The following is a 15,790-nucleotide window of genomic DNA, read 5'->3' on the forward strand; positions in this document are numbered from 1 at the left end:
TTATCGATAGTGAGAGAGAAATGGTTCGCCTTCAAAGGGTGAACCATCACTCCTTCAGTTGCACACTTAAAACTCAAACATGAACACACATCACACCGTCAGGAGGCACTAATGTGCTCACAAAACCTTCCACGCAGTGCGATGACCGTAACTTACCAGCCACTGTTGGCCAGAGAGATGGAGATGGAGCTTAGAAGCAGGTTGCATTTCGACTCACTGATGACGGCCTCACAGTTCGTTCCAGGGCTGATGACCACAAACTCTCGTATGCCAAACCTACCAAGACATACAGCATCACAGCAGACATTTATCCACATAGGATGGAAGAAACATTTGCTTCATTCTGTATGCTGTTAGATCCCTTGGTAACAATAAAGACCATCACTAATCAATGGGATATTATTTTACTATTACACTCTGAAGAAAAATAAAATATTCAGAAATTGTCTGAATTACCTCTTTGTAGACGCATCTATGATTCTCTGCTTATATTTACGAAGTCTTTCTGGCAACTCAAAGCCAGAAACACTTGCACTTTCTGGACTTGCTCTCTTAAATGAAAGACACACTTAAACTATATGTTCATGTTGCACTTTATGCTATGCACTGTATCTAGCTCACATATCCATTTAACCTGTGGGATTATAATATTATTTTATGCCATGTTAGACCCCTAATTAAAGATTGTGAATTATTATGTAGTTTTAGTTTGCATTATTCTCCTGAATTAGACGAAGCTGATAACTATTGTATTAGTTAAACTGATTTGCATTACATTAGACTGCTGATTTATTGTGAATGAATGATATTGTTTTATGATGCATTATACTGCTGAGTTATAAGAAATAGTGTTCGCAGAAAGTCATCGCCTTATTTGTCTGATTAGAAGAGAACAGAACATACTGGAGAGGTTTTCTGCCCCATCTCAGCAGGAGCAGATAAACAGGGAGCCAAGGTCGTAGCTTAGGCGCCGTGTGAGGGAAAGAATGTGAATGTTTAGGCTTTATGATTAGGTGGGGGCCACTAGAGGCTATAAGAGTTTGATCAATGCTCCACCATTTTGAGATCTGATGCTGTCTGCGTACGGTGTCCATCTCCCACGCGTGTGATCATTAAAATCATCGTTTGACTCAACCCGGCTGGACCAGTGTTGTTATTTTGGTTTTTCCTCTTGTATCCATCCCCAATATTTGAATCCGTAACAAACCTAACATGCACATCTTTGCACTGTGGAGGAAACCTGCGCAGGCACAGTTACAGGATGCATCTCCACACAGATTTGATCCGGGACCTTCTCGCTGTGAGGCGTGCAGATAAATGACTCCACTCCACTTTGAGTGAAGCAGTTTTTTAGCATAAAAAGTAAAGACTAAACTTACCATCTGACCAGGCAGTGGGCTCGTGGAGGGAAATCATTGTTCATACAGAGAAGATCCTGCATTGCCAACGGTATAGCATCTGCCAATAGAAGAACTGTGTCAAAAACATTGTTCATTTTAAACACCATCTGAGGTGCATATGATTATTAAAGTGGGACATCTACCAAAATAACTGTACTGGGTTGACTTTCACAGATGCTCATTTCTGTTGCGGCCACAAGGTGGCAGTAATTTACTGTCCTGTACATCACTGGTGTCTCTAGTGATGTACAGGACAGACCCAGCTGACTTACAGGCCAATCTCCAACCTTCCTTTCATATCAAACATCCTTGAAAGAGTAGTTGTCAAACAGCTAACAGATCATCTGCAGAGGTTTATTTGAAGAGTTTCAGTCAGGTTTCAGAGCTCATCACAGCACAGAAACAGCTTTAGTGAAGGTTACAAATGATCTTCTTATGGCCTCTGACAGTGGACTCATCTCTGTGCTTGTCCTGCTAGACCTCAGTGCAGCGTTCAATTTCAAAGATGGAGCCTTGCTACCCTCCTCAGTGGACGCCCACTGCCATTCACAACCAAATAAGCAAGTATCCAGGTAACATTTCTGCTTTGCCTGCTTTTATTTGTACAAAGAAAAAAGGTGTTTATTCCTTTTTTTAAGCGGATACATCCAAACCTCGTGCTTTTTCCAAGGTTTACTTCATCAGTGTTTCAACAGTGGTGTGGGAGCAGGCTGTGGTACAAGCCAGAGTCAAAGCATGAAAACCAGAGGATGGAGGCCCACAGCTGTGCCCTGGGATGATGTTAATAATAATAAATATTTCTGCAAACCTGCAGGATAATAAAAACTAAAGCTACATAATAAAGGGTGTGGAGTCTGGATGTCAACTTGTCATCGTTCTGATAACAAAATTCTGAAAACGTGACGGTCCTTCCACCACAGCCTGCATGTGCACTGAGCAGGACTGTCCAACACTGTCGACATCATTCACAACAAACAGTCAATGAAAAGCTGATGTTGATAATAGTGCAGACAAAGTGACTCTACCTTCCTCGAGGTTGTCCTTGCCATCATCCTCTTCACACTCTTGTTTCAGAAAGTAGTGGCTTATGTAGAACTTGAAGTCAGCAAAATTAATTTCCTGCGACTTCTCCGCCCAGGTTCCACTGGTGTATTCCCCCTGTGTTCAGATAATGCAGCATCATACGATGAAGGTGAGATACTTCCTTTCTGCATACTTCACACGCATGTAAAGATTTGATGAGTAAAAAATACCTTCTCTGGAGAAACCTTCCGTGCAGTGTTCCCTGTCAGCTTCCAATCATTAAGCACTTCCTCCACTCTGGACACAAAACTTCAGGCAGATGAACAGATTAGCCCAGCATACATGCACAGTGTCTGGTTCATGCTAAATAACCACTGAAACTAATCTTCAGAAATGAATTTCCCTCCAAGCACACTGTGCTTTAAATATTACATCTACAGTAAGCAATGAATATGACTGAATGCAAATGTTAACTGTGATTCGTTAAAGAGGCTGCAGCCATTTGAACTGCCTCTGCACACACGAGCTGCACCAACCAATGGATCAACATATTAGGACATGACAACGCAGTACAAACAACCATTTTAATGAATCAATATCACTTTATTCAAGCTAAAATCGATTTTAATTGGAATATCGATTATGGAAACCCACTCCTAGTTCAAACTTCTGGCTCAAGCCCTAACAAGCAGGTGAGTTCCTTATTGACAAATGTGTCTAATTACAGGTCAGTTCTTGGAAAATGCATTTTATTTAACGCACATTTTGTAATAATACATTTTAGTTGGCTATAGTTTGTTTGGTAATCAATATCCAGAAGATTATTTAAAAATGGCTCACACATATGGCACCAGTCTTCCTATTCATCTACACCGGAAGCACATCTATATCTGTGCAGTGTTATAGTTTTAGTGATGCTGGTGTGCGATATCAGAGTGGTGGTAAATGTATATGCACAGATACACAGCCTCACTCTTTAGCTTGACTATTTGAGGTTAGGTTCGCTGTAATATACAATCATGTTGTTATGTTTAGGCCTGAAGAAATAAATGCAGGTTCGTGTCTCCCGAGGGCGAGCTGTGCGGAACACGTAAAGCTGTGGACTAATCCTAGTTTTCAGAGTAATGACCAGCTGGCTTACCGCTCCCACTCGGACGCAGTGGTGAAGTCGGTGATCTCGAAAACCTCCGACTCGGGCTGCAAAACACAAACGTAAACGTAAAATCAGCTGTCGTATTGTTACAGCGCGCTTAACAACCACACTGACATGTTACAAAACAAACTCACATCGCTATCAGCAGCCATGTTGTTGCCTTTGGCTGCCTGATCGGTTCCGGAAACTAGGATGTTTTTCTACGCATGTGCGAAAAGGTGGTCGCTTCCTCTATAGTTCTTTCACAATAAAAGAAAACAAACAAATTCTAAATTCAGTTAAATTTTATTTGTGTAGCGCCAAATCACAACAACAGTCGTTGTGCAAAACTCATTCAGGCATTTAATGACAGGTTTCAAGATGTGAAGAATATCCAAAAGGAACTGGAGATGTTTGCTACGCCGTTTAATGTGCAACCATCTGTGCCAGACACTTTCCAAGTGGAAATAATTGGGCTGCAAAACAACTACGAGCTCAAAGCTAAGTATAACAGCCTCTCTCTGCTGGACTTTCACAAACTGTACTTTCATGCTGAGGCTTTTCCCATCCTGGCGAGACATGCCCTGAAATGTGCATCTCTGTTTGGGACAACGTACCACTTTGAACAGGTCTTTTCAAAACTGACTCTTGCAAAGAGGCGCTTCCACTCAAGACTAACTGAATCAAACTTGAAAAAGCAGCTTCGAGTGGCATCATCATCATCACTGCCAGCTGACATCAGACACCTCGCCAAAAAGAAACAGTTCCAGCCATCTCATTAGGTGAGTCTGATGAGCAGAAATGCAGCAGTAACACAGCAGCAGCCCAAGCAGAGAAGCCTCCTCCAGCTTGTCCGGGGAACGCCAACCCATTCTCAGACCAGCCAAGAGATGTTAATATAAGCAATTAGCAGGGTGTGTCAAAGAGTGAACAGAACATCGCCGAGTCAGCTGACAGCTCCATAAAACGTGTTTCCTACAGCAGCAAACAGGCTTCAAGAAGTGACAGTAAGGAGAGGTGTCAAGATCTGTGGGCCAGTCGGCCTCTTGTGTAAAGGACACAGTGATGCTGAAGTCATAGAGGCTGTGGTCAGGTCAGTCAGCCCAGGTTTCAGTATTCCTGACATGCCTGAGATAAAAGGACCTCACTCCCCGTTAGTTAAAGGAAATATTGAAAGCTCATCAAAAAACTGCTGACTTAACTCTTTGTGCTTGCATTTGCTCTCAGGAAGGCATCAGTGCAGCACTGTACCAGTGACAGTGAGGAAAGGTTATGGCTCAAGAACTGCTCCAAAATCGAATTACCACCTCATTCCTGCAAAGCAGGCAGTTTATGAAAGATTTTGAGAATATATCAGTGATTCTTGAGATAAGGGACAAAACATGTCCAAAGTTTCTGTCAACACCATCAGATTTTTTAAAAAGTACAAAAAAATCAGGAATTATTGTGGGTAACTTACACTGTGAGGACCCCTTTACCACTTCCTGTTTGATACACATGCCATGAGGTCACTGCTCTGGTGAGTTTTTTTAATTTTTATTTCATTTATTGCATACCTTTCTGATAAAAAAAACTCTGTGTCACACCCATAGTGCATCAACACCACAGTAGAGGCCATAAGCAACTGATGAAAAACAAGATGGCGTCTGTCAGAAAAACGTGCTATGAGAGAAAGTAGGGTATTTTGTCAGCACCATCAGGATTTTTGCCTGACGGTGTTGACCCTTTTTCTAATGATTTTGGCAAATGTCACAAAAGTGTCCTATTCACTAATTATATTAAGTTATTTTTATTACTATTTCAGTCATATTACTTCCTGTGTATTTTACTGATATTTCTGCTTTACAGATGTGTTGAATATTATGGAATTTGCCTGATCTTGAATCTCATAGTTAATGTATACTTTATTAATCCTGTAGGAAAATGCTTAGTCCTCTGCATTTAACCCATTTACTCAGTGAAGCAGTGGGCAGCTACCAATCCATGACCTGGGGAGCAGTGTGTAGAGACGGTACCTTGCTCAAGGGTATCTCAGGATAGCCGCTGTTCAGTGGATTTGAACCCCCAACGATCATGGGGCAAACACTCTATCTACTGAGCTATCTCTGCCCCGAGAGCTGGTCTTTTAAGTGATAATGTATGAACCCTGCTTTCGGGTCCAAACTACTGTGTTTATTAAGGCTGTTGTGTTTTAACATGTTTTTATTCTTTTTTATCTTGTTCTATTTAATCTGAACAAGCCCCTAAAAACAGTCAGTGATCACTGTCAGCCTAACCATCGGGAACCCTCACGTTAACTTTTATCAAGTGGAAAAAAGTTTCACTGTGTTTATGTTACGCTAACATAGCTGTGTCGCTAGCAATCATGTAGCACATCATTATATACCAGCTAGTCCAACATCAGTAACCCTACAAACGCCACTGCTGTTTAGTTTTGTCTTCATTTATGTTGGAAGTGATAACAGAGCTGGTGTTAAGGTGGAAACCGGCGAGCTAACTTCTAACTCTGTTAAATTTCATATATTCTGTTTTCATGGATGCCTGGATGTTACACCTGGTAAAACAGCCACACTGATCATTTTATTAAAGATGAAAGAATTTAGACAGTTTGTAACTCTCAGTGATGCCGCAGAGTTCGTTTGACTTTGGGATCTGCAGCGGAGTTTGGACCTGGAAACGGCTAATGACATCAGACTTAAAGACCGGATAGCATTTCTGTTGCTTAATACATATTTGTGTTGTGAATATTCATCCTTAATATGTGTAAATGCATATGCTTCAGAAAAATTATAGCAATTACAAAATGGTACATTTCAGGCTAGAATAGCAAAGGGGAAGCTGTCAGTAGAGGAACAAAAGAGAAGGAACAGGGAGGATCAAAAAATAAGTAGAGAAAAAATTAACAGCCAGCCTGAGTTTCTCATAAAGGGAAAGATGGACAAATAGAGTGAAAGAGGGAAAAATAAAGAACATCAGTGATCTGAAAGGAAGAGAAAAAAGGCAGAAGAGAAGGTTTTGGAAACTAGCACAGAGAGTCAAAAGTAGAGAAAGTCCAGCAGGGTCTAAACACACAACCACAGAGTACTTTAGGAATCAAGGAGTAGTAGGCAGCTACTTGCTGGTGAACTATTAAGATGTAGAACTTGACGTGTGCAAAAACAGAATTGTTATGATGTGTCTTGTGATATTACAAAGGTTGTTAAGGTTTAATGGTCATTTTGAAAGAAATAATATCTTGCTTTCTACTCGTGTGTCACCACTTGTCAACTCCATAATATGGATTTTTTGTTTATTTTTCTGTTTTGAAGAACCATATATTTTCCTCCCTCATGATCTTCCAATAAAAATACGTAATTTTCTAAATAAATATGTAATTTTCATGCTGCTAAATATGATTGTTTCTTATGGAGATTAAATACAAGCTTCTGAAAATATGTATGACTGTAACTCTAATAATCCATCCATCCATTCATTCGCTTCCACTTATCCTTCTCAGGGTCGCGGGGAGCGCTGGAGCCTATCCCAGCTGTCATAGAGAGAGAGATGTTTCTCACCACATATCCAAACCGACATCATGACCAGCAGCTTTACAGCTGTGGCTCCAGCAAACATCAGCTGATACTAGAAAGTAATATTAAATAAATTCTAACAACAGCTGATCAAGCTTAAACGTGCTGCTGTTTTTTAGCGCGACAACCGCTGGCTTCCTCTTTCTGGCGCAAAGTGGGCGATAAACTAACGAGAGAGACGATCAGCTGATCATTGATCAGTTTCATGATTGAAGTAGCAACAGGAGAGGGAGGGTGAGAGAATGAGAGAAGAAGAGACAGCTGACAGTGTAAAGACACAGAATAACTCCAGCTTTGTGTCTTTTTCCATTGTAGCTGAAGTCCGGGACAAACTGTGCTCCTTTTCACCTCAATACGAAACGAGTAATATTTTCTCTGAATGCGGGACAATTCCGTTTTTTAGGGGACGGTTGGCAACTCTACTAACTAACCTTATGAATAAAATGAAGTTCACTATCAGTAACATCATAGCACCACCCAGCTGTAGAAACTCCATCATGCTGGCTAGTACGCAGTACGAGTTATTGTAACTGACTGTAAAAAGTCAGCACAACGAAAATAAACTCCACCTAAACTTGGTTTATATCTGACCCAGATAGACTGCAGGTCAGAACTTCTTACCTGAAGTTCAGTTCACCTGACACTCGGACCGGCGGCCGCCTCGGGCCTCTGCTCCTCCTGCCTCACCTTTCCCTCATCCACCTGGCCTCTTGTGGCAGCTCCGCCATAGCCACCACCAAACAACTGTGAAAACGTAAAGTGGGCAGCATCTGACTGCATTTCAATGGAAGACTGCAAAGCTGAGTGCAGACTTTTTATTTTCTGCTATTTTCCATTGTTTCAAACTTGTCCAGGCCTTAGACCTCAGGTGTGTTCTCCCAAGTAGTACTTAATGCATAAAAATACTATTTTCATGAAAACACTGAATAAAATGTTGCTTTGTTGAAAAAGAATATGTACATTTGAAAAATAACATAAAATCAAGTTATACAAAGTGTCTTTGAATGGCAGAGATGTGTGCACATACCACAGAGCCATGGCTCACTGTCTGAGTGTCTAAATGAGTTTCACAGGCCTGAACGCTCGCTTGAAGTCGTTAATAATTCTTAACTTGTTGGATCTGCTGCTCACCACAAAGAAGCACAAGCATGAAATTTGGACTTTTAACCGTGTTTTTATAAGTTTTACAGCTTTTCCTAGTGATAAAAACCTCCTTTATTGCCATTCATGCTACACAAAGACATCAAGCAAATAACAATTAAATGACAGAAAAGTTTGTTTTTCACTTTTTACTACAGAAATCTCTGTTTTATATGACTACTGACAGGGGATTTTTAAAAATCACCCCGCAGTTCTTCAGCTGAGACACCTGAGTTAGAAAACACAAACACTGCAGTTGTGTTTACTCGTGAGGACGGTCACAGAGCGCTCGCACAGGAGACATTCATGGACTCGCGCTCTGTCACCGTCTGCTTTCTTTCTTTATACAACAGGAATTAATACATTCGTTCAGTGACATGAGCATGTGCATGTGTGCATGTGTGCGTGCGTGTGTGTGTGTGTGTGTGTGTGTGTGCGCGCGTGTGTGTGTGTGTGTGTGTGCGTGTGTGTGTGCGTGTGTGTGTGTGTGCGATGTCAGAACTGCTTGTTCAACTTCTTACTATCGCTGTGGAAAGATTCAGATACGAATATCAGAACACGTTTCATAAAGAACAATCAGTTCTGAGCAATGAAGAGATCATCATGCAGCATTCTATCACGAATAAACTTATATCATTAAAAGCTTATACTGACTAAACAAATACAATTTTCTATTGACATTCCCTCCTGTTGTCAGTATAACCTTTATACGGTTAATTTATGCGGTTAATCAATTTTCTATTGACAACTACAGTTTAAAAAACGAAAGGAAAAACTGTGCAGTTTGGGCAATGAGCTGTCAGGGCTTTTTTCTGTAATCTTACACGTTTATTTCTTACGATTTAAGTACAAAGAGCCGTGCCGACAGATTTCTGTCTTTGTCACATCAGCTTTTTCTTTATCATGTAGAAAAACAGTTAAATATGTCATCTTTACACTGACAGAAAGGAGAATTTCACTGGTCCAGCATACAGGGAGTGCAGAATTATTAGGCAAATGAGTATTTTGTCCACATCATCCTCTTCATGCATGTTGTCTTACTCCAAGCTGTATAGGCTCGAAAGCCTACTACCAATTAAGCATATTAGGTGATGTGCATCTCTGTAATGAGAAGGGGTGTGGTCTAATGACATCAACACCCTATATCAGGTGTGCATAATTATTAGGCAACGTCCTTTCCTTTGGCAAAATGGGTCAAAAGAAGGACTTGACAGGCTCAGAAAAGTCAAAAATAGTGAGATATCTTGCAGAGGGATGCAGCAGTCTCAAAATTGCAAAGCTTCTGAAGCGTGATCATCGAACAATCAAGCGTTTCATTCAAAATAGTCAACAGGGTCGCAAGAAGCGTGTGGAAAAACCAAGGCGCAAAATAACTGCCCATGAACTGAGAAAAGTCAAGCGTGCAGCTGCCAAGATGCCACTTGCCACCAGTTTGGCCATATTTCAGAGCTGCAACATCACTGGAGTGCCCAAAAGCACAAGGTGTGCAATACTCAGAGACATGGCCAAGGTAAGAAAGGCTGAAAGACGACCACCACTGAACAAGACACACAAGCTGAAACGTCAAGACTGGGCCAAGAAATATCTCAAGACTGGTTTTTCTAAGGTTTTATGGCCTGATGAAATGAGAGTGAGTCTTGATGGGCCAGATGGATGGGCCCGTGGCTGGATTGGTAAAGGGCAGAGAGCTCCAGTCCCACTCAGACGCCAGCAAGGTGGAGGTGGAGTACTGGTTTGGGCTGGTATCATCAAAGATGAGCTTGTGGGGCCTTTTCGGGTTGAGGATGGAGTCAAGCTCAACTCCCAGTCCTACTGCCAGTTTCTGGAAGACACCTTCTTCAAGCAGTGGTACAGGAAGAAGATTTAGATTAGATTAGATTAGATAGAACTTTATTAATCCCTCGGGTGGGTTCCTCTGGGAAATTCGATTTCCAAGAAAGCACAGCACCGACAGAAGTTACAGAGTTACAGAATAATATATATATATATATATATATACACACACACACACACACACACACACACACACACACACATATATATAAATACAGAGACAATATAAATAAAATATACGAAGGGGATAAATAGAATAAATAGGAATAAAAATAAAAATACAAGTGAATTGCACATTTCAAGTATTGAGTCTATTGCACCGTTGACTATTTACAAAAGTATTGCACAAAAGGTATTGCACAGTGAGGTGAAGAGGCACTACAGCTTAGTTGTTCCCCCCTCCTTTGTCCTCCTGTTTCCCCTCCCTCTCCCCTCCAGAGAGGAGTTAAACAGTTTGATGGCGTGTGGGACAAAGGAGTTTTTAAGTCTGTTAGTTCTTGTCTTTGGGAGAAGCAACCTGTCACTGAACAGACTCTTCTGGTTGTTAATGGCCGTGTGCAGAGGATGCCCAGCATTGTCCATAATGTCCAGCAGTTTCTTTAATGTCCTTTTCTCTGCCACTGTCACCAGAGTGTCCAGCTTCATGCCGACCACAGAGCTAGCCCTCCTGATCAGTTTCTCCAGCCTGGATGAGTCCCTCTTTGCTGTGCTGCTCCCCCAGCACACCACAGCATAGAAAAGTACTCCAGCAACCACCGACTGGTAAAACATCCTCAGGAGCTTCCTGCAGATGTTAAAAGACCTCAGCCTCCTGAGGAAGTACAGTCGGCTTTGGGCTTTTTTATACAGGTGCTCTGTGTTGCATGACCAGTCCAGTTTATTGTCCACCCACAGCCCGAGGTACTTGTACTTGTTTTGTTGACCACCTCCACCTCCTCCCCCTCTATCTGAACCGGTAGTGGACCTTCTCTGGACCTCCCGAAGTCCACAACCAGTTCCTTAGTCTTTGAGGTGTTGAGTTGCAGGTGGTTTGTGTGACTCCATGCGACAAAGTTCCTCACCAGACTTCTGTACTCCTCTTCCTGATCATCCCAGATACACCCCATGATGGCCGTGTCATCTGCAAACTTCTGAATGTGGCATAATTCAGAGTTGTAGCAGAAGTCAGAGGTGTACAGGGTGAAGAGAAGAGGGGACAGCACAGTTCCCTGTGGTGCTCCTGTGCTGCTGACCACTGTGTCAGACGTGATGTCCTTCAGCCTGACGTACTGTGGTCTGTCGGTGAGGTAGTCGGAGATCCAAGCCACCAGGCAGGGGTCCACCTCCATCCTGTTCAGTTTTTCCTGAAGCATACAGGGCCGGATGGTATTAAAGGCACTGGAAAAGTCAAGAAACAGGATCCTGACCGTGCCTTTTCCCCCATCCAGGTGTGAGTGGGCTCTGTGTAGGAGGTACAGGATGGCATCCTCCACTCCGACACCCGCCTTGTATGCAAACTGTAGTGGGTCCTGGGCATGTTGTACCTGTGGTCGGAGGAGGTTGAGGAAGAGCCGCTCTAGAGTCTTCATAAGATGTGACGTCAGTGCCACCGGTCGGAAGTCATTCAGCTCATTGGGCCGGTTCTTTTTGGGGACCGGGACGATACAGGACGTCTTCCATAGGGTGGGCACTCTCCCCAGTCGCAGACTGAGGTTGAAGACTCGTTGTAGCGGCTCCCCAAGTTCAGCAGCACATGCCTTTAGCATCCTAGGACACACCTTGTCTGGGCCTGCTGCCTTTCTGGGGCGAAGCTTCCTCAGTTGCCTCCTGACCTGATCCACTGTGACACTGGGAGATGTTTGGGAGGAGGGGAGGGGGGGAGATGTCTTGCTGCTGAGAGAGGGATTGGAGGAGGGGGGTGTCATGGTGTCAGGAAGGGGGGAAGCGAGGGAGGTAGGAGAGTGGGGATTGGACTCTGTAGTGAAGGTGAGGGTGAGGGTGGGGGGGTTGTGGGCTGGTCAAACCTGTTGAAGAAGTTGTTGAGTTCGTTTGCCTTCTCCACAGTCCCCCCCACTGTGCTTTTCTTGGTGTTGTGGCCTGTGATGGTTTTCACACCATTCCAGACCTCCCTCATATTGTTCCTCTCCAACTTCTGCTCCACCTTCCTCCTGTAGGTGTCCTTTGCTTCCCTCAGGCAGCGTTTCACCTCCCGCTGTGCTGCTTTCATCTCCTCCTTCACTTTGCTCCTGAAAGCCTTCTTCTTCATGTTGAGGACAGCTTTGACTTCCTGTGTTACCCACGGTTTGTTATTAGGATAACACCGTACCATCTTAGCAGGGGCGACTGTGTCCACACAAAAGTTGAGGTAGTCTGTAAGACAGTGTGTCGCCCCCTCTATGTCCTCACCATGTGGGCTCAGGAGCACATCCCAGTCTGTGGTGTCATAACAGTCCCTCAGAGCATCCTCCTTTTCTGGGGTCCATCTCCGGATGGAGCGCGTTGTGACAGGCTGCCTTTGGACGAGGGGTGTGTATTGTGGCTGTAGGTAAACCAGGTTGTGGTCTGACTTCCCTAGTGGGGGGAGGGGGGTGGCTCTGTATGCATCTCTCACATTAGCATACAGTAGGTCAATTGTCCTGTTGCTCCTTGTGGGACAATTCACAAACTGGTGAAAAGCAGCCAGAGTAGAGTCCAGTGTGGCATGGTTAAAGTCTCCAGATATAATAATGAAAGCCTCGGGGTTTTGTGTCTGAAGTCTTGCTGTGACTGTGTGTATTTTCTCACAGGCAGCTGTTGCGTCGGCCCTCGGAGGGATGTAAACACACACACAGATCACATGACTGAACTCCCGAGGTAGATAATATGGCCGCAAGCTAACAGCTAGCAGCTCCAGGTCCGGACGGCATACCGAAACTTTAACGGAGACGTGTCCAGGGTTACAGTATCTGTTGTTAACGTAGACAATGAGTCCCCCACCTCTGCTTTTTCCGCTGGCCTGCGTGTCCCTATCGGCTCTCACGGATGTGAAACCACATAGGTCTACGTTAGCCTGCGGCGTTAGCTCGGTTAGCCACGTCTCCGTGAAGATAAACAAGCTGCACTCACGGTATAGTCTGTGGTTGTTCAGAGCGCACAGTTCGTCAATCTTATTCTGTAACGAGTTCACGTTGCCCATGATCACTGTCGGGATTGATGGTTTGAATCACCTCCGGTGATCCGCTCTCCTCGCTCCAGCTTTGCAGCCTCTGTAGCTCCTCTTTAGCTCGGCCGGGATGTTGTGTCGCATGCCGGTCTGTCCCTTTGTTTTTAGTGCCAGCAGCTCCGCTCTCGAATAGATGAAGGAGCTGGTTCCAGAAGTTTTGAAAAGTGCATTATCCATCTTGTATCGCTATATCTAAGAGGTATAAGTAGAGGAAGGTGAAAAAAAGTTTGAAAAGCCTAGTCTAAAAAAGTTAAAGTTAATAAAAAAGGTGCGGTGTTGCAGAGCTACTTGGAAAGGCTGCCGTCACTCCAGCGCCATCTTAGATTCATCTAAGAAGTCTGCATCCTTCAAGAAAAACATGATTTTCATGCAGGACAATGCTCCATCACACGCGTCCAAGTACTCCACAGCGTGGCTGGCAAGAAAGGGTATAAAAGAAGAAAAACTAATGACATGGCCACCTTGTTCACCTGATCTGAACCCCATTGAGAACCTGTGGTCCATCATCAAATGTGAGATTTACAAGGAGGGAAAACAGTACACCTCTCTGAACAGTGTCTGGGAGGCTGTGGTTGCTGCTGCACGCAATGTTGATGGTGAACAGATCAAAACACTGACAGAATCCATGGATGGCAGGCTTTTGAGCGTCCTTGCAAAGAAAGGTGGCTATATTGGTCGCTGATTTGTTTTTGTTTTGTTTTTGAATGTCAGAAATGTATATTTGTGAATGTGGAGATGTTATATTGGTTTCACTGGTAAAAAGAAATCATTGAAATGGGTATATATTTGTTTTTTGTTAAGTTGCCTAATAATTCTGCACAGTAATAGTCACCTGCACACACAGATATCCCCCTAAAATAGCTAAAACTAAAAACAAACTAAAAACTACTTCCAAAAACATTCAGCTTTGATATTAATGAGTTTTTTGGGTTCATTGAGAACATGGTTGTTGTTCAATAATAAAATTATTCCTCAAAAATACAACTTGCCTAATAATTCTGCACTCCCTGTACAGTGAGCCACAGCCGCCCTATTTTGAAACTTCTTACATTTTCTCGTTACTTTTGGTTCAACAAATTTACAGGGAGTTATTGTTTCTGTCACTCTGAGCCTTCATTTAAAATAATCACCAGGGGACGTCACATAAAAAGAGATGACGTGTGCCATAGTAAAGGGTCCAAGTGGGCCGCTGTGTGGTTTTGATTTTTTGGCACAGCTCTGGAACGACTGCAGGTGTCCATAAGTTGTGGCCGCGGTACTTCAGCATCTAATGAGCCCTACAGAAGACGATCAAGCATAAAGGGAGTAACATGTCGTGGCAGGTAATTTCAAATGCAACGTTTCTATCAGCTGTGGAGATCAGGGAAATTATTTCACTGCTATGGTTCATGGTCATCATCATTACCATTGCAGTAATGACATTAATAACATAATCTACAGCATTGATATTGTATTCAGATGTTTAAACATATTGGTAGCCAATTAGCCTTTATTACAGGTGCAGTTATAACCACGTTAAACTGTTGAGTTAAATCTATAATCTTAAATGCTTTTGAATGCTTGTTATAATCTTAAATGTGTATGTGCTGATTCTGTTGCATTATAAAAGAAAGGCCTAACTCTGAGTACACTCTGTGTTAAAGTAGACAGGAAGCACAGGCTTTTGCAGAGCGTGCTTGTCAAAGTGAAAGTGACTTTGAGGAGCTGTGTGGATGCTAAGATAAGATAAGATAAGATAACCTTTATTAGTCCCACACGTGGGAAATTTGAATTGCTATTTGAATAACCAGGTTATTCATTATTGTCTTTTATTCATTTATATCTTTTGATTAGGTTATTATGCACATGAGAATTGGCCTCTCTTCTCATAAGACAAAGTTCGTGTGAGGTCGAGCCACACACACACACACACACACACACACACACACACACACACGCGCACACACGCACACACACACACACACACACACACACGCACACACACACACACACACACACACACACACACACACACACACACCTGCACACACTGTAGGTAGGCTTATGTTCTAGGTGAGAGTTCAGATATATTTTCTTGCAACGGCATTTTTGTGCGTGCAGAATTGCTAGTTTGTTGCAGAGCATGGCCCGAGGTTTTGGAGAAGCGAGAGTCAGAAGATGGACCTGGCATGGAGACGAGGCGATGTTCTTTTCAAACTGTGTTAAAAGTCATTGTGGTTTTGATTTGACGTATGCATGTATTGTATCTGATGACGCATGAGGGGGCGTTAACCCTGATGAATCAAAAGCAATCTGAAGTGTCTTTTTGGGCGGAGATCTACAGCTGATGTTTTGCAGTGTACATCTCACCACGCTGCGTGTGGTCATTAAAATCAATTGTTTGACCAAGCTCTTCTGGACCATGGTTGTTTTTACTCTCCTCCTAAATATTGAACCCTTAACACAGCTCAACAAACATCAGCAAACACACAAACTGTTTTTGTGCAGTTTGTTTCACAGTGTGTTGCAGCTA

General features: G+C 43.1%; 1 protein-coding gene across 6 annotated transcripts in view; it reads right to left on the reverse strand.

Annotated features, from left to right (window-relative positions):
- Window positions 1-15,790, reverse strand: part of rab3gap1 (RAB3 GTPase activating protein subunit 1) — a 62,216-nt gene that overhangs the window by 36,767 nt on the left and 9,659 nt on the right. For 3 of the 6 annotated variants that reach the window (XM_082545420.1, XM_082545418.1, XM_082545417.1), the window contains exons 1-6: window positions 3,711-3,815; window positions 3,565-3,620; window positions 2,654-2,732; window positions 2,426-2,558; window positions 1,380-1,458; window positions 157-276 (exon numbers count right to left, since the gene is read on the reverse strand). In XM_082545420.1, coding sequence (XP_082401546.1) covers window positions 157-276; window positions 1,380-1,458; window positions 2,426-2,558; window positions 2,654-2,732; window positions 3,565-3,620; window positions 3,711-3,728 — 485 coding nt within the window. In that variant the 5' untranslated portion in view covers window positions 3,729-3,815. Of the gene's footprint in view, window positions 1-156; window positions 277-1,379; window positions 1,459-2,425; window positions 2,559-2,653; window positions 2,733-3,564; window positions 3,621-3,710; window positions 3,816-15,790 lie in introns of those variants that run through there. The other 3 variants (XM_082545415.1, XM_082545416.1, XM_082545419.1) reach the window with 1 other exon arrangement.

Source organism: Aulonocara stuartgranti (genome assembly GCF_965226115.1).
Source record: "Aulonocara stuartgranti genome assembly, chromosome: 8".
NCBI lineage: Eukaryota > Metazoa > Chordata > Actinopteri > Cichliformes > Cichlidae > Aulonocara > Aulonocara stuartgranti.